The sequence below is a fragment of the Bufo bufo genome, chromosome 6, assembly GCF_905171765.1.
Source record: "Bufo bufo chromosome 6, aBufBuf1.1, whole genome shotgun sequence".
Lineage (NCBI taxonomy): Eukaryota > Metazoa > Chordata > Amphibia > Anura > Bufonidae > Bufo > Bufo bufo.
In genome coordinates, this window is record NC_053394.1 from 437,616,657 (window position 1) to 437,639,830 (window position 23,174).

The following is a 23,174-nucleotide window of genomic DNA, read 5'->3' on the forward strand; positions in this document are numbered from 1 at the left end:
CTCCGTATACAGATCATACAGCCGCCCCTAGGGGTCGCTCACGGCATACAGATCATACAGCCGCCCCTAGGGGTCGCTCTCTGCATACAGATCATACAGCCGCCCCGAGGGGTCGCTCTCTGCATACAGATCATACAGCCGCCCCTGGGGGTCGCTCTCTGCATACAGCCGCCCCTAGGGGTCGCTCTCCGTATACAGATCATACAGCCGCCCCTAGGGGTCGCTCTCCGCATACAGATCATACAGCCGCCCCTGGGGGGCGCTCATGGCATACAGATCATACAGCCGCCCCTAGGGGGCGCTCATGGCATACAGATCATACAGCCGCCCCTAGGGGTCGCTCACGGCATACAGATCATACAGCCGCCCCTGGGGGTCGCTCTCTGCATACAGCCGCCCCTAGGGGTCGCTCTCCGTATACAGATCATACAGCCGCCCCTAGGGGTCGCTCACGGCATACAGATCATACAGCCGCCCCTAGGGGTCGCTCTCTGCATACAGATCATACAGCCGCCCCGAGGGGTCGCTCTCTGCATACAGATCATACAGCCGCCCCTGGGGGTCGCTCTCTGCATACAGCCGCCCCTAGGGGTCGCTCTCCGTATACAGATCATACAGCCGCCCCTAGGGGTCGCTCACGGCATACAGATCATACAGCCGCCCCTAGGGGTCGCTCTCTGCATACAGATCATACAGCCGCCCCTAGGGGTCGCTCTCTGCATACAGATCATACAGCCGCCCCTAGGGGTCGCTCTCTGCATACAGATCATACAGCCGCCCCTAGGGGTCGCTCATGGCATACAGATCATACAGCCGCCCCTAGGGGTCGCTCATGGCATACAGATCATACAGCCGCCCCTAGGGGTCGCTCTCTGCATACAGCCGCCCCTAGGGGTCGCTCATGGCATACAGATCATACAGCCGCCCCTAGGGGTCGCTCTCTGCATACAGCCGCCCCTTGGGGTCGCTCATGGCATACAGATCATACAGCCGCCCCTAGGGGTCGCTCTCTGCATACAGCCGCCCCTAGGGGTCGCTCTCTGCATACAGCCGCCCCTAGGGGTCACACTCTGCATACAGATCATACAGCCGCCCCTAGGGGTCGCTCATGGCATACAGATCATACAGCCGCCCCTAGGGGTCGCTCTCTGCATACAGCCGCCCCTAGGGGTCGCTCTCTGCATACAGCCGCCCCTAGGGGTCGCTCTCTGCATACAGCCGCCCCTAGGGGTCGCTCATGGCATACAGATCATACAGCCGCCCCTAGGGGTCGCTCTCTGCATACAGCCGCCCCTAGGGGTCGCTCTCTGCATACAGCCGCCCCTAGGGGTCGCTCTCTGCATACAGCCGCCCCTAGGGGTCGCTCTCTGCATACAGCCGCCCCTAGGGGTCGCTCTCTGCATACAGCCGCCCCTAGGGGTCGCTCATGGCATACAGATCATACAGCCGCCCCTAGGGGTCGCTCTCTGCATACAGATCATACAGCCGCCCCTAGGGGTCGCTCTCTGCATACAGATCATACAGCCGCCCCTAGGGGTCGCTCTCCGCATACAGATCATACAGCCGCCCCTAGGGGTCGCTCTCTGCATACAGATCATACAGCCGCCCCTAGGGGTCGCTCTCTGCATACAGATCATACAGCCGCCCCTAGGGGTCGCTCTCTGCATACAGATCATACAGCCGCCCCTAGGGGTCGCTCTCTGCATACAGATCATAGCCGCCCCTAGGGGTCGCTCTCTGCATACAGATCATAGCCGCCCCTAGGGGTCGCTCTCTGCATACAGATCATACAGCCGCCCCTAGGGGTCGCTCTCTGCATACAGCCGCCCCTAGGGGTCGCTCTCTGCATACAGCCGCCCCTAGGGGTCGCTCTCTGCATACAGCCGCCCCTAGGGGTCGCTCTCTGCATACAGATCATACAGCCGCCCCTAGGGGTCGCTCTCCGCATACAGATCATACAGCCGCCCCTAGGGGGTCGCTCTCCGCATACAGATCATACAGCCGCCCCTAGGGGTCGCTCTCCGCATACAGATCATACAGCCGCCCCTAGGGGTCGCTCTCTGCATACAGATCATACAGCCGCCCCTAGGGGGCGCTCACGGCATACAGATCATACAGCCGCCCCTAGGGGTCGCTCTCTGCATACAGATCATACAGCCGCCCCTAGGGGTCGCTCTCTGCATACAGATCATACAGCCGCCCCTAGGGGTCGCTCATGGCATACAGATCATACAGCCGCCCCTAGGGGTCGCTCTCTGCATACAGCCGCCCCTAGGGGTCGCTCTCTGCATACAGCCGCCCCTAGGGGTCGCTCTCTGCATACAGATCATACAGCCGCCCCTAGGGGTCGCTCTCCGCATACAGATCATACAGCCGCCCCTAGGGGTCGCTCTCTGCATACAGATCATACAGCCGCCCCAAGGGGTCGCTCTCTGCATACAGATCATACAGCCGCCCCTAGGGGTCGCTCTCTGCATACAGATCATACAGCCGCCCCTAGGGGTCGCTCTCTGCATACAGATCATACAGCCGCCCCTAGGGGTCGCTCTGCGCATACAGATCATACAGCCGCCCCTAGGGGTCGCTCTGCGCATACAGATCATACAGCCGCCCCTAGGGGTCGCTCTCTGCATACAGATCATACAGCCGCCCCTAGGGGTCTCTCTCCGCATACAGATCATACAGCCGCCCCTAGGGGTCGCTCTCTGCATACAGCCGCCCCTAGGGGTCGCTCTCTGCATACAGCCGCCCCTAGGGGTTGCTCTCTGCATACAGATCATACAGCCGCCCCTAGGGGTCGCTCTCTGCATACAGCCGCCCCTAGGGGTTGCTCTCTGCATACAGATCATACAGCCGCCCCTAGGGGTCGCTCTGCGCATACAGATCATACAGCCGCCCCTAGGGGTCGCTCTCTGCATACAGATCATACAGCCGCCCCTAGGGGTCGCTCTCTGCATACAGATCATAGCCGCCCCTAGGGGTCGCTCTCTGCATACAGATCATAGCCGCCCCTAGGGGTCGCTCTCTGCATACAGATCATACAGCCGCCCCTAGGGGTCGCTCTCTGCATACAGCCGCCCCTAGGGGTCGCTCTCTGCATACAGCCGCCCCTAGGGGTCGCTCTCTGCATACAGCCGCCCCTAGGGGTCGCTCTCTGCATACAGATCATACAGCCGCCCCTAGGGGTCGCTCTCCGCATACAGATCATACAGCCGCCCCTAGGGGTCGCTCATGGCATACAGATCATACAGCCGCCCCTAGGGGTCGCTCACGGCATACAGATCATACAGCCGCCCCTAGGGGTCGCTCATGGCATACAGATCATACAGCCGCCCCTAGGGGTTGCTCATGGCATACAGATCATACAGCCGCCCCTAGGGGTCGCTCATGGCATACAGATCATACAGCCGCCCCTAGGGGTCGCTCTCTGCATACAGATCATACAGCCGCCCCTAGGGGTCGCTCTCTGCATACAGATCATACAGCCGCCCCTAGGGGTCGCTCATGGCATACAGATCATACAGCCGCCCCTAGGGGTCGCTCATGGCATACAGATCATACAGCCGCCCCTAGGGGTCGCTCTCTGCATACAGATCATACAGCCGCCCCTAGGGGTCGCTCTCTGCATACAGATTATACAGCCGCCCCTAGGGGTCACACTCTGCATACAGATCATACAGCCGCCCCTAGGGGTCGCTCTCTGCATACAGATCATACAGCCGCCCCTAGGGGTCACACTCTGCATACAGATCATACAGCCGCCCCTAGGGGTCGCTCTCTGCATACAGATCATACAGCCGCCCCTAGGGGTCGCTCTCTGCATACAGCCGCCCCTAGGGGTCACTCTCTGCATACAGATCATACAGCCGCCCCTAGAGGAAGCTCACTACATACAGATTATACAACCCGCGCCCCCCCAGGGACAGGGCAGGAGACCGGGCAATCCCAGAAGTGACAGGGCAGTGAAATCCCCTGGCAACAGGAGCGAGGACTGTGTGATTACGCTGGTGAGAAATAACTAGGTAGGACTTGAAATCCAACAGTGGAAAAGCTGGGCGACAACTGGCATTGAGTGAGTGATGACAGAGGTCACACGTGGCACATACAGTAGTATCTATACAATGCCCCCAGAGTAGGAATACTGTCGGGGTGGCAGTCCGGTCTGCACCGTACCTCTTAGGCCAAACTAGGGTTGGGCGATATACCAGTGTTGGTGGTATACCACGGTATTAGGAAACAGCGATATGGCAATATCGCTGTTTCCTAATACCGCGGTATTTTGTGACGTCATAGAAGCGGTCATGTGCGCTGACCGCTTCAAAATGTGCGTCCGCCCGCCCCAACATGATTCCGTACCAACTGCTGCCCGCAGCGGCTACCACGGCTCCTCCAAGCAGGCTCCGCCCACTGACGTCTGAATCAGATAACAGGCGAGACTGCGCAGGACAGGAGCGCAACCAACACTTCTGCTTACAGCCTGCAATACACCTTCTAGTAGGAGATGATACACAAGATTACTATAAACCACTCGTTCTGGTACAGAATTAACCCTGTAATGTTTTTGTTGTTACTAGAAGTCAATCGACTAGTTACAGATACCCGAAATGGTGAAAAATATGACATAAAAGTATAACAATTAACGTCTCCTTGTGGCTGCCCCCATACAGTGTAACGTCTCCTTGTGGCTGCCCCCATACAGTATAACGTCTCCTTGTGGCTGCCCCCATACAGTATAACGTCTCCTTGTGGCTGCCCCCATACAGTATAACGTCTCCTTGTGGCTGCCCCCATACAGTATAACGTCTCCTTGTGGCTGCCCCCATACAGTATAACGTCTCCTTGTGGCTGCCCCCATACAGTATAACGTCTCCTTGTAGCTGCCCCCATACAGTATAACGTCTCCTTGTGGCCCCCCATACAGTATAACGTCTCCTTGTGGCTGCCCCCATACAGTATAACGTCTCCTTGTGGCTGCCCCCATACAGTGTAACGTCTCCTTGTAGCTGCCCCCATACAGTGTAACGTCTCCTTGTGGCTGCCCCCATACAGTATAACGTCTCCTTGTGGCTGCCCCCATACAGTATAACGTCTCCTTGTGGCCCCCCATACAGTATAACGTCTCCTTGTGGCCCCCATACAGTGTAACGTCTCCTTGTGGCAGCCCCCATACAGTGTAACGTCTCCTTGTGGCTGCCCCCATACAGTATAACGTCTCCTTGTGGCTGCCCCCATACAGTATAACGTCTCCTTGTGGCTGCCCCATACAGTGTAACGTCTCCTTGTGGCCGCCCCCCATACAGTGTAACGTCTCCTTGTGGCCGCCCCCCATACAGTGTAACGTCTCCTTGTGGCCGCCCCCCATACAGTGTAACGTCTCCTTGTGGCAGCCCCCATACAGTATAACTTCTCCTTGTGGCTGCCCCCATACAGTATAACGTCTCCTTGTGGCTGCCCCCATACAGTGTAACGTCTCCTTGTGGCAGCCCCCATACAGTGTAACGTCTCCTTGTGGCAGCCCCCATACAGTGTAACGTCTCCTTGTGGCAGCCCCCATACAGTATAACGTCTCCTTGTGGCTGCCCCCATACAGTATAACGTCTCCTTGTGGCAGCCCCCATACAGTGTAACGTCTCCTTGTGGCTGCCCCCATACAGTATAACGTCTCCTTGTGGCTGCCCCCATACAGTGTAATGTCTCCTTGTGGCTGCCCCCATACAGTGTAACGTCTCCTTGTGGCTGCCCCCATACAGTGTAACGTCTCCTTGTGGCTGCCCCCATACAGTGTAATGTCTCCTTGTGGCTGCCCCCATACAGTATAACGTCTCCTTGTGGCTGCCCCCATACAGTATAACGTCTCCTTGTGGCTGCCCCCATACAGTATAACGTCTCCTTGGGTCTGGATGCGTCCCAGAGGCCTTACGAACGTTCTCCGTGCATTGGGGACCGCAAATTGCGGCCCCAATGCACGGAACACATACATTTGTGTGAATGAGCCCTTACTATGCGCACTACTACTGGTACTACAGCTGGCCGGTGTGCACCACTCTTGGTACCGTCACAGTACTACAGCTGGCCGGTGTGCACCACTCCTGGTACCGTCACAGTACTACAGCTGGCCGGTGTGCACCACTCCTGGTACTGTCACAGTACTACAGCTGGCCGGTGTGCACCACTCCTGGTACCGTCACAGTACTACAGCTGGCCGGTGTGCACCACTCCTGGTACCGTCACAGTACTACAGCTGGCCGGTGTGCACCACTGCTGGTACCGTCACAGTACTACAGCTGGCCGGTGTGCACCACTCCTGGTACCGTCACAGTACTACAGCTGGCCGGTGTGCACCACTGCTGGTACCGTCACAGTACTACAGCTGGCCGGTGTGCACCACTGCTGGTACCGTCACAGTACTACAGCTGGCCGGTGTGCACCACTCCTGGTACCGTCACAGTACTACAGCTGGCCGGTGTGCACCACTGCTGGTACCGTCACAGTACTACAGCTGGCCGGTGTGCACCACTGCTGGTACCGTCACAGTACTACAGCTGGCCGGTGATCTGTATACTATTGAGAACATGCTCCTTCCAATAAAACGGCCACACTCCCTGTACATATGAACGTGCACTAGAACCATAGGGTCGGGGAGACATGGCTGCTGCTGAGGAGAAGAAAAACACTGATTCAAATTTTTTTATGGCAATTGTGATTCCGGGAAAGGGGCACAAGAAAAATAGTGAGATGGTACCGGTTGTCCATACGGAAAAATTCACAAAATTAGCCATTTTCTAAATCTGAATTTCTCTGCTCGTAAGACAGATAATGATACCTCATAAACGAGTTAAAGGGAACCTGTAACCAGGATTTTTATTGTGTAAAAAAAAAAATCAATTTGATTCATATGAAAATTAACATAAAAGAGACATATCTTACTTGTGTGACCAGAGAAGAGTCATATTTTCAAGCTCTGACTCATCTCAGGTTAATTTGCATATGTATAAAATCATTTTTATACACAAAAGCACACAGAGCTATGGGGACTGGGTATAGCGGATGTGCTAGCGGCCATCTAGCAACCCATATCCTCAGCTCTATACACAAAATCCCGGTGACGGGTTCCCTTTAAGGAAGTTTTCTGGGATTTTTAATATTGATGACCCCTCCTCAGGACCCCCACCGATCAGCTGGACGAAGAGAATGCCGTGCTCCGTGTGAGCACAGCCTTCCCTCCACTGTTTACCTGCTCACCATTTCACTTCTATGGGACAGATCTCTCTGTTAAAGTGTATAAAAAGGAGCCGTCCATAGAAGTGAATGGCGAGCTGGTGCACACGGACCACAGCCTTCTCTTCAAACTGCTGTATGGGCACACTGCATGGCTCAGAAGGAAAGGAGCGCCATGTGCTTTCTGGAGGGCAGAATTTGCTGGAATGGTTTTTGGGTACCAGGTCACATATGAAGGCACACAAAAAAAAAAAAAAAAAAGTACCTCTACAATAGAAATGCCCAAAAAGTGACCCCATTTTGGAAACTACACCCTCAAGGAATTTACTGAGGGGTGTACAGGCCATTTTCAGCTCCCAATTTTCATTTTCACAAGGGGTAACAGGAGAAAAAGCACCCCAAGTTGGGGTTGTCTCACTAGTAAATTGGATTTATTATGTAGAGGAAAAAGCACCAGCCTGTGTGCGTTCCTACGGGCACTGCCTTTTCCTACAGTGTGCAAGCACGACCACAGCTGCTGAAATACAAGGTGGTCGTAACCAAGGAAACGTGCCTTGTATAACGGGATAGAAAAAAAGCCAGCAAAGGAGGCAACATGGAGAAGCACAATACATTATTTATTTTAAAGGGCCATTCATTTCCTGTACATCCAGCCAGGGTTACACAAAAAACATAGAAGTACAAGAAACTATTAACAGACTGGTACACTAGGGGTAGAGACCCTGCCCGCAAGAGCTTACAATCTATAAAGGAAGAACACAGTAGGGGAGGGCCTGGTATTAACTGCATTTACATGATGAAGTCAACGTTTCCTCCTGAGAGCAGCATCGGCCCATATGTGGTGGTAAATTGCTGTTTGGCCACGCGGCAGGAATCAGAAGGGAAGGAGCGCCATATGGTTTTTGGAGGGCAGATTTTGGTGCAACGGTTTACGGGCGCCAGTGCAGCCATTTTCAGACAACCATACATTTTAATTTCCGCTCTTCGAGGTTAACATTGCTTCTATTTTGGTCACATACGATTTATCAATTATCAAGCTTTTTGGGAAGCAGCGAACATCGTGCGGTTAAAGCAACGTTACCTTCATTCTGCTGGTCAGGACGATTACAGAGAAACCAAATTTTATGTAATTTCTTTACGTTTTACCACTTCTACACAAAGCATTGTGTCATTTTCTGAGAGCCATATTTTTCTGCCGATCGTCTTGTGTGGAGGGTCATTTTTTGCTGGATGAAGTGACGTTTTCAGTGGTACCATTGTGGGGTACATTGTAATTTTTGATCGCTCCCTACTAGTTTTTTTATGGCTGTCATCTGACAGGGTAGAGCAGGTATCAGCAACCTTTGGCACTCCAGCTGCTGTGAAACTACAACATCCAGCATGCACTCTTACTCATCTGTTCTTGTAAGTCCCATAGAAGTGAAAGGAGCATGCTGGGATTCGTAGTTTTAGAACAGCTGCAGTGCGCGGAGGATGCTGATCCCTGGGGAGATATTTTTATAGAGCCGGTCATTACGGACACGACGATACTTAATGTCTATTTTCATTTTTTTTTATTGTATAGGGCTTGATGATGGGAAAGGGTGCTTTTTTTTCCCCACTGGAAACTTCATTTTTTTTAATTATCAAAAACACAGAACTTATTTTTGTCCCACTGTGGAACATTAACTTTCAGGGGTCTGTTCCGCTCTACAATGCATTGTGTATTGTAATGTATTGCCAGTCATTGTAATACACTGACAGCGTGCCTATGAGACTTATCCTTGGGACTGGATCTCATGGGCTTCCATATCGGGTAGGCTCTGACACCCATTTAAGGCATAGGGCTGCCTTACCAGTCATCGGGTCACAGTCATCGCAGCCCTCTCCCTCCACAAACCCTGTGCATGCTGCGGTCAGTGGTGACCCAGCATACAAAGGGTTAATGCACGGGCATCTGTGTTGTCACCGATGCCGGTGGATGCAGCAGGGCCCCTGCTGCTGATTTAGTGGGTGTATGGCAGCTGTCAGGGAGTCACTTCCCGCTGCGTCATACAAGTACAGGGGATGTCGGGAAGGGGTTAAGGAGACTTCAGGTCTTGCCCTCTGGGGCCGACATGCAATTCTGTGTCCACATCTCCCGGAGGGCTCCTTAATCGCCTCTCCTCACTGGACACTTGGCACAGCTGAGCATTATCTGCAGCCACCGTTAGAAAAGCCAGTACTAAGAAGACTGAGCAATGAGAAATATAAGATCTGCTCACCTCCATGTTAGATGCACAAACGCAGGGCTGACTCCCAGGGATGACAAGTAAAAAGCGCAGAACGTTCAGCACCAGCCAAAAATACAGAAAGTCTTTACTTCTCAAGATATACAAAAAAAAAAAGTTAAAAATATCTTGCTTATGCGTTTCTGGTGAAATCAGCCTTAGTCATAGTAGTATAAAAGAACTAGCTTGTTTAAATGCACAAGGCACACTTGGAAGAGACTACGAAACGTGGCAGGGGATGTGAAGGCACTACAGTATACAGATAACCCTTCTATAGAGAATAGATGGAGGGAATAGCATCTCCACTGAACGCACGCAGTAAATATCTGCTAGATCGGTTTATGAATTCCTACCGTGTGAGCGCCGGCTAGGCGATATCCAGAAGGCCTCACGACGGAGCACAGTCCCCCTCAGGTGCAGAGTACGGGTCTGGTAGGTATTCACAAAATCCCACACCTGAGAGACTTGTGTCCAGCGATCCAGGTCTACACACTAGGGGGCAGGGGGGGGCCTCCAGGTCTACACACTAGGGGGCAGGGGGGGGCCTCCAGGTCTACACACTAGGGGGCAGGGGGGGGCCTCCAGGTCTACACACTAGGGGGCGGGGCCTCCAGGTCTACACACTAGGGGGCGGGGCCTCCAGGTCTACACACTAGGGGGCGGGGGGGGGGGCCCCCAGGTCTACACACTAGGGGGCGGGGGGGGGGGCCTCCAGGTCTACACACTAGGGGGCGGGGGGGGGGGCCTCCAGGTCTACACACTAGGGGGCGGGGGGGGGGGCCTCCAGGTCTACACACTAGGGGGCGGGGGGGGGGGCCTCCAGGTCTACACACTAGGGGGCGGGGGGGGGGGGCCTCCAGGTCTACACACTAGGGGGCGGGGGGGGGGGCCTCCAGGTCTACACACTAGGGGGCGGGGGGGGGGCCTCCAGGTCTACACACTAGGGGGCGGGGGGGGGGGCCTCCAGGTCTACACACTAGGGGGCGGGGGGGGGCCTCCAGGTCTACACACTAGGGGGCGGGGGGGGCCTCCAGGTCTACACACTAGGGGGCGGGGGGGGGCCTCCAGGTCTACACACTAGGGGGCGGGGGGGGCCTCCAGGTCTACACACTAGGGGGCGGGGGGGGCCTCCAGGTCTACACACTAGGGGGCGGGGGGCCTCCAGGTCTACACACTAGGGGCGGGGGGGCCTCCAGGTCTACACACTAGGGGCGGGGGGCCTCCAGGTCTACACACTAGGGGCGGGGGGCCTCCAGGTCTACACACTAGGGGCGGGGGGGGGGGGGGCCTCCAGGTCTACACACTAGGGGGGGGGGCCTCCAGGTCTACACACTAACAGGCTCCTGTGTGCTCTCCTCCCGAGATGAAATAAGGAAATTTTGACGAGAGCTGAACATTCTGCTTACAATAAGATAACTGTTTGGTATGGACACACGAACAGTCCTGTCCACAATAGTTTTAATTTAACAGGCCAAGAAACCACACAGTGCAAGCGTCCAGGCCTCCCCACACACACAGACCCCAGGGACTCTACACACACACACACCACATGGGCCCAAGGACACATACAACCCCTATGAACCCCAGGGTCTGTGCAGTTACAGACACGGTACATACTACAGGTCTGTCACCATGGAGAGTCTAGAGGGGTGACCTGCTGTGGATGCTGGGTGTGATGGTTCAGTGAGAGAAGAAGCTGGTCCTGGTCACACAGGTAACTTTATTGAGCATGAAACATTAAGCACATACATGACATATCCGTACTTCAGCACATCCCTTGTAAACGGTGACACTGAAGGCCTGAAATCTGGAGGACAGACCATGTGCCGAAGGAGACATTACTGTCTAGAGCACACGAGAACCTGACCCTGGACTTCCAAGGTCAGACGGCCCTGCGGCAGTGATGGCCTAGAATGCGCTGTGTTCATAGACAGTAACGCTGAGAGTCTGGAGCAACCATGGAGTACGCAGTGCTGTCAGCAGTGGCACTGACAACACCAAGCACTGCCCAGCCAGAGCCTGGTCACCGAGGGGCCGGGATTTAATGCAGCAACTCTCAGTACACAACATTGAACCAGCAGAAGCCCTACATTACAGAAAATGGCAGGGGCCTTCACCAAACTTGCTGCAAGTTTGGGGACATATATATCCAACAGCTAAGGCTGTGAGGGCCCCTGAAGAAAATAAATGCCACTTGCCTCAGATTGAACAGGGCAACACAGACTCAGCCTGTGCTAGGGCAGTGCTACGGGGAGAAGAAAAAGGCTGGTTTTAGAACAGTTTCAGTAACTGGAGTGAAAGACATGCAAAACTGATAGAACAGATGTAATCACTAGGCAAAGCTCCTCTGAACACAATGCCGTCCTCCCACTTTCTGCACGGTAGCTAGACCTGTAAAAATGGCTGCCAGAGGCCTCCCCACAGATGCCCCTAGCTGGATCTGTAAAGCAGGACGTGAAGGCAATCGCTCTGGACGCAGGTTAGTACAGGTGCAGCTAGAGGGGACACACTCCATGCAAGCAGCCCGTTACTTGGTAGACGAGGAGCAGCGTCTGCGTGGAACATGCAACTGTACAAACCTTGGAGCAGCTCCGGCAATTAATAAGAAGTCAGAAGGGTTTCTCTCGTTTTATTACATAATGCGCAAGTGAATACAGAGGTCGGAGGATATCCAGATACAACAAACTGATACTGCCCTCACCAACCATAGTTGGGGACCAGGGGTCCAACAGCCCTGGGAGGAGCTGTGAAGGCGTCACCTTACATACAGCAAAGTAATGTCACACAACTTGCCTTGTGGTGGTATTTGGCGCCTTCACAATTAAACGAACCATATTTACTATACGCCACTTCTAAAAACCTAGATGGGAAAGAAGCCATACAGTATAAATTGTGACATCAGCAAAGTGTCCGCTCTCATGTCCCTGAACTCTCCCTCCCCAGAAATAAAAATACCCTCCCCCATGTAAAAGAAATGTCCAACAGTTCCTGGTATGCGGGGAGAGATGGAGCGTGGCTATTTACACAGCACAAGGTGAGAAAGGGTTAATCTCCAAACCTATTTATCGTGCAGCATGGTCAGTAGCGGCCACCTTGAGACATGACAGGAGGTCGCATTCCCATCAGCGGTCGAGGGGGCCCACCTTGGAATTGTGGGACCATAGGTGGTGCTTGTCCAAAGGGAGGTATTGCCCCTGGGTGAAATCCTGGCATGCCTTGGTGCGGGCTCCCAAACTGACCTGTGGAGAGAAGGATGCATGAGATGGAGATACCACAGACAGAACGTCAGCTCGGCAAAGGGCAAGAACCAGGTGAAGTCTTCTCCAGGATATCAATGGCGTACAGCAGAACTTACTGATCCCTCAAGGAGAGGCCGCATCAGAGATCTTCTGTACATCACCGAGCACTGTGCACTATAACCGGGGAGCCCCTTTAAGACGTCATATATAAATGTACGGAGCTCTTAAGCATCCCGACTGGTGAGGGCACAGTATAGAAGCTTCACTCTCCCTATTCACCAGCCAATCTGCTCTTTACTGGCAGGTATCAGTACCATACACTCACCATGAGGGGGCATTGGATGCCTCATGCCAGGCTGCTGAGGTGGGATGCCAGGCTGTGGTGCCATCATAGCTCCAAGAGGGCTTGCAAGACCTCCCATGGGTGCCTGTCCTGGCCGAGGAAGGTTACGCTGGTATTTCAGATGCTGAGCACGCTTCTCTTCCTAAAAAACAGCAATACAAACATAAGGGGATCCATTAGAGCAGGCAAAACGTTTCACACACTATAGCAACTGAAAGCAGCATTTAACAATGTACAGCCAATGAGCAAGAGCAAAGGTTACACAATAGGCGACACGGGGTCCTAGAGGTATGGCGGTTATTATGTGGTAAAGAGTCGGGACTTACCAGTGATATATCCTCATCTGGATGGATCAACTTACTAGTAGCACTAGTAGTACTCAGGGTAGCGGGCTTACTTGTTATGGAAGCAGCCGGTTTAGCAGCAGTGCTATTTGTGGTGCTAGTGGTTGACATGGTTGACTGAGTGTAAGCGGGAAACGTTGGTTTAGGAGGTTCCGATGTTGTAACTGTGGCACTGTTCAAGGGCTTAAAGTCTGTGCCCACCGGTCCTGCCACTGTCGATGGAGCCTGCCGAGAGAAACCAGACATTCTAGTAACCAAGATTAAGGCGACAAAGTACAGAGCAAATCCGGACCAGCACACGCCACGGCAAGTGTAAGCTGCACCTGCTGCCGGACCAGCACACGCCACGGCAAGTGTAAGCTGAACCGGCTGCCGGACCAACACACGCCACGGCAAGTGTAAGCTGTACCGGCTGCCGGACCAGCACACGCCACGGCAAGTGTAAGCTGTACCGGCTGCCGGACCAGCACACGCCACGGCAAGTGTAAGCTGTACCGGCTGCCGGACCAGCACACGCCACGGCAAGTGTAAGCTGTACCGGCTGCCGGACCAGCACACGCCACGGCAAGTGTAAGCTGTACCGGCTGCCGGACCAGCACACGCCACGGCAAGTGTAAGCTGCACCTGCTGCCGGACCAGCACACGCCACGGCAAGTGTAAGCTGCACCTGCTGCCGGACCAGCACACACCACGGCAAGTGTAAGCTGTACCTGCTGCCGGACCAGCACACGCCACGGCAAGTGTAAGCTGTACCGGCTGCCGGACCAGCACACACCACGGCAAGTGTAAGCTGCACCTGCTGCCGGACCAGCACACACCACGGCAAGTGTAAGCTGTACCTGCTGCCGGACCAGCACACGCCACGGCAAGTGTAAGCTGTACCTGCTGCCGGACCAGCACACACCACGGCAAGTGTAAGCTGCACCTGCTGCCGGACCAGCACACACCACGGCAAGTGTAAGCTGAACCGGCTGCCGGACCAGCACACACCACGGCAAGTGAAAGCTCTACCGGCTGCCGAGGTAGACTAAGCAGACTGGTGAACCAGTCCCAATCCACAATAGCATCTACAGCAAAGAACACTAATCCAACACAAGCGTCTTCAGCATGCACTGAACTCCCAAAACCTGGAGGAACTTACAAAAACAACCCCATGGACTGTGTGAACAGAAGGATCTCCCTCCTGAGACATTAAAGCGACCCTCTGGTTCAATAAAAAAAACATTCACCGACAACCTTTTCAGCCATCCCACACGGCTGCACCACTTCTCAGACCACCTGATGCATTCAGAAGTCACACGAGCAGTGCTGGCCGATCCGAGGCCAAGGCTGTGCAAGTATTAAGTGTGGTGGACTGCTGAATGCTCCATCAGCTGGTCAGAGCAGAGCCTGAGAAGATGAAGACGCCACAAGTGCTCAGTTCCTTCCCCAGTTAATGTTTTTTTTTTCCTAGAACCGGAGGGCCCCTTTAAGTGGGTGCTCTGACCACAGCAGATGGCAGTTCTCATGGCCTTCACTAATGTATTGTGATTCTCCATGTTGCCTCCTCTTCTGGCTTCATTCCTTATTCGATTACATTACACACGGCTCATTTCCATGGTTACGACCACCCTGTGGTGGTCGTGCATGCATACAAGAGGAAACAGCTCCGACCTCTCTGGTGGCGGAGACCGTGGGAGCACAAACAGACCAGCACCTTTTCCAATAATGTGCAAGTACGACCACCGCTGCTGGATTACAGGGTGGTCGTAACCATGGAAACGAGTCATGTATAATTAGATCGGAAAATGAATGAAGCCAGCAGAGGCGGCAACATGGAGAATCACAATACATTAGGAAGGGCCTGGTATTAACTGCAGCTACATGATAACTGCCACTCTCTGAAGTGAGAGGACCCCTTTAAAGGGTTTCTATCACTTCTTATGCCATAATTAGCTCTCAGACACTAGCGATCCGCTAGTGTCTGCTCTGGCCAACCATCCTAATATAAGAGCTTTTGGGGCAGCCGTTTTGCTAAAAAAACAACTTTTATAAATATGCTAATGAGCCTCTAGGTGCTATGTGGGCGTCATTAGCACCTAGAGGCTCCGTCTACCTTCATACACAGCCACCGCCCAGCGCGTCCCTCCAGCCCGCCCATCTCCTGCTGAATGCGATCCTCCGTGTGACGCAGCGGACGAATTCTCGCGCATGCGCCGTGCGCAGCTGTATTCGGCGCATGCGCAGAGAATGTCTGACCGCTTCCCTGCTCAGACATCTCCACTGCGCCTGTTCCTTGGAGCACTATGACGTCATCGGCGCAGTGGAGATGTCTGAGCAGGGAAGCGGTCAGACATTCACTGCGCATGCGCCGAATACAGCCGCGCACGGCGCATGCGCGAGAATTCGTCCGTTGCGTCACACGGAGGATCGCATTCAGCAGGAGATGGGCGGGCTGGAGGGACGCGCTGGGCGGTGGCTGTGTATGAAGGTAGACGGAGCCTCTAGGTGCTAATGACGCCCACATAGCACCTAGAGGCTCATTAGCATATTTATAAAAGTTATTTTTTTAGCAAAACGGCTGCCCCAAAAGCTCTTATATTAGGATGGTTGGCCAGAGCAGACACTAGCGGATCGCTAGTGTCTGAGAGCTAATTATGTCATACGAAGTGATAGAAACCCTTTAAGGCTGTATTACAGGCTTGTGAGGCATGGACCTCCGATACGGTGTCGATAGAGTGCAGTAACATGCCATATTACGGTGGAATTTACACAGCCTCCGAACGGTCCCGCATAGGTTTTAGAATGAGGTCTGTGCAACGGGGGCAATAGCCAATAGTCCAAGGCTGTCGGTGGATGTACTAGAAGGCACACATTCATGCACTAACGGCCAGTAAAAGCAACGCATGCATTAACCCTTCAGACTGCAGTGTAAAACAAAACTTCCACTATTTAAAGTTTGTCAGTAAATCAACAGAAGTCCAAAGGGTTAATATGTGAAGCAGAGACTAAATACTGCAATCTCCTGCATACTTGTGCAGCACTAGGAAAGAGCACTTTAGCGGGTGCAGAGAGGCCCTCGGAGCCGGAGGACGAGGAGGTGGAACTGGTGACTGGTGATCCCATCTGCAGCACAAAGAGAGGAAGCAGTGAAGAGAGACCGCTGGAGACCACCCCCGTTAGGCCAACACTCACACGGAGACCACCCCCGTTAGGCCAACACTCACACGGAGACCACCCCCGTTAGGCCAACACTCACACGGAGACCACCCCCGTTAGGCCAACACTCACACGGAGACCACCCCCGTTAGGCCAACACTCACACGGAGACCACCCCCGTTAGGCCAACACTCACACGGAGACCACCCCCGTTAGGCCAACACTCACACGGAGACCACCCCCGTTAGGCCAACACTCACACGGAGACCACCCCCGTTAGGCCAACACTCACACGGAGACCACCCCCGTTAGGCCAACACTCACACGGAGACCACCCCCGTTAGGCCAACACTCACACGGAGACCACCCCCGTTAGGCCAACACTCACACGGAGACCACCCCCGTTAGGCCAACACTCACACGGAGACCACCCCCGTTAGGCCAACACTCACACGGAGACCACCCCCGTTAGGCCAACACTCACACGGAGACCACCCCCGTTAGGCCAACACTCACACGGAGACCACCCCCGTTAGGCCAACACTCACACGGAGACCACCCCCGTTAGGCCAACACTCACACGGAGACCACCCCCGTTAGGGCAACACTCACACGGAGACCACCCCCGTTAGGCCAACACTCACACGGAGACCACCCCCGTTAGGCCAACACTCACACAGTGCCCACCAGAGGCGCCCCGTTAGGCCAACACTCACACAGTGCCCACCAGAGGCGCCCCGTTAGGCCAACACTCACACAGTGCCCACCAGAGGCGCCCCGTTAGGCCAACACTCACACAGTGCCCACCAGAGGCGCCCCGTTAGGCCAACACTCACACAGTGCCCACCAGAGGCGCACCGTTAGGCCAACACTCACACAGTGCCCACCAGAGCCGCCCCGTTAGGCCAACACTCACACAGTGCCCACCAGAGCCGCCCCGTTAGGCCAACACTCACACAGTGCCCACCAGAGCCGCCCCGTTAGGCCAACACTCACACAGTGCCCACCAGAGCCGCCCCGTTAGGCCAACACTCACAGTGCCCACCAGAGCCGCCCCGTTAGGCCAACACTCACACAGTGCCCACCAGAGCCGCCCCGTTAGGCCACTCACACAGCCCACCAGAGCCGCCCCGTGAGCCCACCAGTCGCCCCGTTACCCCACTCACAGTGCCCACCAGAGTCGCCCGTTACACCACTCACACAGAGACCACCAGAGCCGCCCCTCGTTACCCCAACACTCACACAGAGCTGCCTTGTTACCCCACACACACAGCCCACCACAGCCGCCCCTTGTTACCCCACACACACAGAGCCCCCAGAGCCGCCCCTCGTTACCCCAACACAAACACAGAGCGACGGCTTCTATCTTTGGCCATCTCCAGGAATATAATGTACAGAGGGGACACAGAAGCATGTCCCACAGCCCTGTCACTACCGCCATCAGTTTAGCTGCCATTCTGGTTGAGAAATAGGTCTGTGTCACAACACACAGGATACGTCTCGGCTCAATGATTCTTACCTGTCCAGCACTGGGGAATAGTGGCTTGGGCACAGACGACATGGCTTGGGCAGAGGTACTGGGAGGTAGAAGTCTACTAACACCTGGAGCTGAGATGGGCTGAGCCTGAGTAACAGCAGGGATCCCTGGACGAGGGCCCATCGGCGGTAGCACACCTGAAAGGTAGAGAAGACACGTTATTAAAGAGTTCTTAACCATGAAGCCGAACCTTCCCAGCCAAATCAACACACCTGGAGGCAAACCAGCCATCATAGGGGGGATTCCCGGGCCATGGTGATGCATCAGGCCACCCATCTGTAACATCCTGGAAAAAAGAGAGAAAAGAGTCATACCCAGGTAAATGGCTTTATATCAAAACAGTAAAGCAAGAGGAGATACTAACCCGTGAGGCATCCCGGGCATGACGGGCGGGAGCCCATGCATCAGTGGCACAGTGGGCATTAGAGGAGGGATTCCTGAGAGAAACAGAAGACTAGCTGTAAGAGGATCAGTCACCAGCAGCACAGGCTCTATTTACCAAAGCTCGGAGGGGCACAGTCATGCAGGGGGCTTCCCTCGGCCAGACACCAGTGTAAAAGCGAGATTCTGGCGCACTGAGGGCTAGAGGCGTCTAAATTACCAAGAGGCATCGGCTTGTAGATTTGGAGCACACGTCTTGATAAATGCCCCTCTCTGACCCAGTATACTGCCCCTCGTAGACATTAGGGCTCATTCACACTTTTGGTATGAACGTGCCAGTTCTTTTACAGTCCGTTCCGTATGGTCTTCCAGGTTTATCTGTATCTGATACAGGATAAAACCTCAGACGTAGATATTGACGACTTCTTCTCAGGAAACGTCATCAATTTCAGGTGGTGAGGTTCTGACACTCAGACCCCCGCCCAGTGCGGCTGTCTCACCCGCGCTGCTCCATTTAAACTATTTTGGGACAAATTGTGGGTGGCTGAGCTCCATGAAGCCACATTCCCCGACTGCCTCACGGAACGCCTTCGAGGTGGAAGCAGAGGTGTCTCAGCAATTGTCGCCTTGTGTGGCATGAATTCTAGAAATAAAGCGCATTCTGGATACCAATCGACTGCCTTGATCTCTCCAGCTGAACACACGGAGTTGGTGACCCCTTGTGCTTCCACTGCAAGGACTCAGGATCCCGAGACCCAGGTTTTATCCCCCCTAATAATTTGAGAATACAGCTTCCTGGATTTGCTCAAAGAAGAAATTCTCCTGGGTAAATTGCTGGTGAGGTTTGTTGCTCAGATGTCAGCATTCGTGGCTGGAAACTGACCTCTGACATCAGAACATCTTTGATGATCCTGGAAACTGAGCCAACGGAAAAGCCTCATCTATGTGCTAGAACAATGACTGACCCGACCATCCTCCACAGGTCGCCCTGAACGGGGGTCATTGATTCCCTACCCCATTTAAACTGCATTCTGAATTGAAAAAAGATCCGCTCAGAGTACATCAGTTCGCCTCCGTTCCGCTCCGGAGGCGGACACCAAAACACTGCTTGCAGTCAGACGGATCCACCCCTTATTGACATTTTGGCTATGTTAAAGATAATACAAACTGATCCGTTCTGAATGGATGGAGACGGTTGTATTATCTGAATGGATCCGTCTGTGCTGATCCACACCAAACACAGGTGTGAGAGTGGCCCAAGTCCGTGTATGGACAGGGTTCTAGCACATACACAGCTCAGGGTTATTACACCGATGGGCAGAGCTCATCTAAAAATCACACAGAAGCACGCAACCACGTGCCCAATCTATGAGAACCAGCACCTGGGAGCGGGCGCTCACCTGGGGGCATGCCTGGAGCTCCCGCTAATCCGTGCAGACCGGGCATGTACCCCTGCTGGGCCTGCATTTGGGATGGGAACGCGCTGGATGGCCCGGACTCATCGTCATCTTCATAATCGGAGTCATCCTGTTTCTTCTTCTGTCCATCGGCTGGGAAGAACACAGGACAAGAGGCATCATGAGAAGACTGACAGTAAGAAGCCGCGGACAGTGGACAGTGGCTGGCCGGACATACCTTGTGTCTTCTGCTCAAGCATTCTCCTCCTCTCCTCCATGTCTTTTTCAGGAATGCCTTCCATGCCATAGATTTCCAGCTCGATGTCTGTCCTCCCAGGGATGGCGTTGGGCACAGCATCGATGGTCTCCTTATGTACCTAGAGAAAAGATCAGTCTTCAGGCACACAGACGGACGTGGCACCTCCACCGCGCTATGGGACGGGTGGGAGACGGGGCTCACCTGCATACAGTGGATGGCCAGGCCTGGGCCGGTGTACAGCTTCTTGTGACAGATGTGGCATTTGAAATGCTTGGCCTTCTGGTGCTGGATGAGGATCTTCTCATCATCGAAGTCTCTGTTGCAGTACCTGGCAGCCAGTTAAGGATCCTGAATCATCTAAGATACCGCATGTTGTGAGTGGAAGCAGCAGCCAGGTGTGCGGGCTCGGCCCCCGGGGCCCTGAGCAGACAGCACATGCCTGGGGGTCCCACAAGGCACGGCAGGTAGCACTGCATCCGCCTCTGAGCTGCCGACCTAAGCAGGACCACCCAGCATCACCAGAGCGGTGTAGTGTGTGGGGCTGCAGTGCATCGGGAGGGCCCTGAAGTTCACCCTAACTGCACCCATAGAACGGGGCCCTACAGGTGAGCAGGAGAGTCACAGGCTCTGGTCCACTGATGCCTCAAAGGGCTATGCCAGAGAAAGTTATCCCACACCCACAGGACAGGAGCTAAATACATGGTGGGGGGCGCGTACGAGGCTCAGGCCTGGTCGAAGGTGGGGGGGGCGCGTACGAGGCTCAGGCCTGGCGGAAGGTGGGGGGGGGCGTACGAGGCTCAGGCCTGGCGAAAGGTGGGGGGGGGGGGGGGCGTACGAGGCTCAGGCCTGGCGAAAGGTGGGGGGGCGCGTACGAGGCTCAGGCCTGGCCGAAGGTGGGGGCGTACGAGGCTCAGGCCTGGCGGAAGGCGCACACATCACAGGAGGATACAGGATATAACAGGGGCCTGTAGTCCTGAGGTGTGAGGCCATTAAACTGACTTATGGGGAAACACTATGATGGTAGGAACGAAGCAGGGTTACCCGGGAGGTGAGGGGTGAGGCACGGTTACCCGGGAGGTGAGGGGTGAGGCACGGTTACCCGGGAGGTGAGGGGTGAGGCACGGTTACCCGGGAGGTGAGGGGTGAGGCACGGTTACCCGGGAGGTGAGGGGTGAGGCACGGTTACCCGGAGGTGAGGGGTGAGGCACGGTTACCCGGGAGGTGAGGGGTGAGGCACGGTTACCCGGGAGGTGAGGGGTGAGGCACGGTTACCCGGGAGGTGAGGGGTGAGGCACGGTTACCCGGGAGGTGAGGGGTGAGGCACGGTTACCCGGGAGGTGAGGGGTGAGGCACGGTTACCCGGGAGGTGAGGGGTGAGGCACGGTTACCCGGGAGGTGAGGGGTGAGGCACGGTTACCCGGGAGGTGAGGGGTGAGGCACGGTTACCCGGGAGGTGAGGGGTGAGGCACGGTTACCCGGGAGGTGAGGGGTGAGGCACGGTTACCCGGGAGGTGAGGGGTGAGGCACGGTTACCCGGGAGGTGAGGGGTGAGGCACGGTTACCCGGGAGGTGAGGGGTGAGGCACGGTTACCCGGGAGGTGAGGGGTGAGGCACGGTTACCCGGGAGGTGAGGGGTGAGGCACGGTTACCCGGGAGGTGAGGGGTGAGGCACGGTTACCCGGGAGGTGAGGGGTGAGGCACGGTTACCCGGGAGGTGAGGGGTGAGGCACGGTTACCCGGGAGGTGAGGGGTGAGGCACGGTTACCCGGGAGGTGAGGGGTGAGGCACGGTTACCCGGGAGGTGAGGGGTGAGGCACGGTTACCCGGGAGGTGAGGGGTGAGGCACGGTTACCCGGGAGGTGAGGGGTGAGGCACGGTTACCCGGGAGGTGAGGGGTGAGGCACGGTTACCCGGGAGGTGAGGGGTGAGGCACGGTTACCCGGGAGGTGAGGGTGAGGCACGGTTACCCGGGAGGTGAGGGGTGAGGCACGGTTACCCGGGGAGGTGAGGGGTGAGGCACGGTTACCCGGGAGGTGAGGGGTGAGGCACGGTTACCCGGGAGGTGAGGGGTGAGGCACGGTTACCCGGGAGGTGAGGGGTGAGGCACGGTTACCCGGGAGGTGAGGGGTGAGGCACGGTTACCCGGGAGGTGAGGGGTGAGGCACGGTTACCGGGAGGTGAGGGGTGAGGCACGGTTACCCGGGAGGTGAGGGGTGAGGCACGGTTACCCGGGAGGTGAGGGGTGAGGCACGGTTACCCGGGAGGTGAGGGGTGAGGCACGGTTACCCGGGAGGTGAGGGGTGAGGCACGGTTACCCGGGAGGTGAGGGGTGAGGCACGGTTACCCGGGAGGTGAGGGGTGAGGCACGGTTACCCGGGAGGGGAGGGGGGGGGGGGGGAATGAGGCACGGTTACCCGGGAAGGGGGGGGGGGGATAAGGCACGGTTACCCGGGAAGGGGAGGGGGGATGAGGCAAGGTTACCCGGGAAGGGGCGAAGCACAGTTACCAGGGAAGGGAAGGGGAGGGGGGACGAAGCACGGTTACCCGGGAGGGGGGACGAAGCACGGTTACCCGGGAGGGGGGGGGGGGGTGAGGCACGGTTACCGGACGGAATAAGGATACCAGCACCAGGGCTTCAGCTGCTTCTTCTTCTTCCGTCCCATTCTGACTACGAATATGTCCGGGGGAAAAAACTCCAGAGACCGAGGCCGTGAGTAGAAGAACCGCCACAAAGAGCAGACAAGATGGCGCCTAACGTTCCACACCGCCTCCTACGAATCCCACAATGCACAGCGCCGCGGGCGGGAACACTGACGACACGCCCCAGAGGAGGAGCTACAAACCAAGCGTCACCGGAAGTGGAAGAAGGGACAAACTATTATCCAGTTTAAAGGGGGAGGAGTAATACTATTGCGTATCTACAGAGGGAGGAGTAATACTATTACGTATCTACAGGGAGATGAGTAATACTATTGCGTATCTACAGGGGAGGAGTGTTACTATTACATATCTACAGGGGGAGGAGCTTTACTATTACATATCTACAGGGAGAGGAGTAATACTATTACA

At 55.5% G+C, this 23,174-nt stretch overlaps 1 protein-coding gene across 2 annotated transcripts; it reads right to left on the reverse strand.

Annotated features, from left to right (window-relative positions):
* Positions 1–11,718: 11,718 nt before the first annotated feature.
* ZNF207 (zinc finger protein 207) lies at positions 11,719–22,888 on the reverse strand. Of its 2 annotated transcripts, XM_040438013.1 has the most exons (11): positions 22,728–22,888; positions 20,307–20,433; positions 20,085–20,223; positions 19,850–19,999; positions 18,433–18,505; positions 18,281–18,354; positions 18,051–18,205; positions 16,406–16,498; positions 13,376–13,618; positions 13,032–13,191; positions 11,719–12,706 (listed from the first exon to the last, which is right to left on the reverse strand). In XM_040438013.1, exons 1-11 carry the CDS (start codon positions 22,766–22,768, stop codon positions 12,546–12,548), a joined length of 1,416 nt encoding a protein of 471 aa, XP_040293947.1. In that variant the 5' UTR covers positions 22,769–22,888; the 3' UTR covers positions 11,719–12,545. The 2 variants fall into 2 exon arrangements, with proteins under 2 accessions (XP_040293947.1, XP_040293946.1); XM_040438012.1 differs by lacking the exon at positions 16,406–16,498 and having other exon boundaries at positions 22,728–22,887.
* Between the last annotated feature and the right edge of the window lie 286 nt (positions 22,889–23,174).

Excerpts from the sequence above, each read along its gene's own strand:
- ZNF207 (XM_040438013.1), bottom strand. The coding sequence starts at position 22,768 with ATGGGACGGAAGAAGAAGAAGCAGCTGAAGCCCTGGTGCTG. Across the intron at positions 18,506-19,849 it reads AGCTCCAGGCATGCCCCCAG|GAATCCCTCCTCTAATGCCC; the intron begins GTGAGCGCCCGC and ends TGTTTCTCTCAG. Across the intron at positions 18,206-18,280 it reads GATGGCTGGTTTGCCTCCAG|GTGTGCTACCGCCGATGGGC; the intron begins GTGTGTTGATTT and ends TCTACCTTTCAG.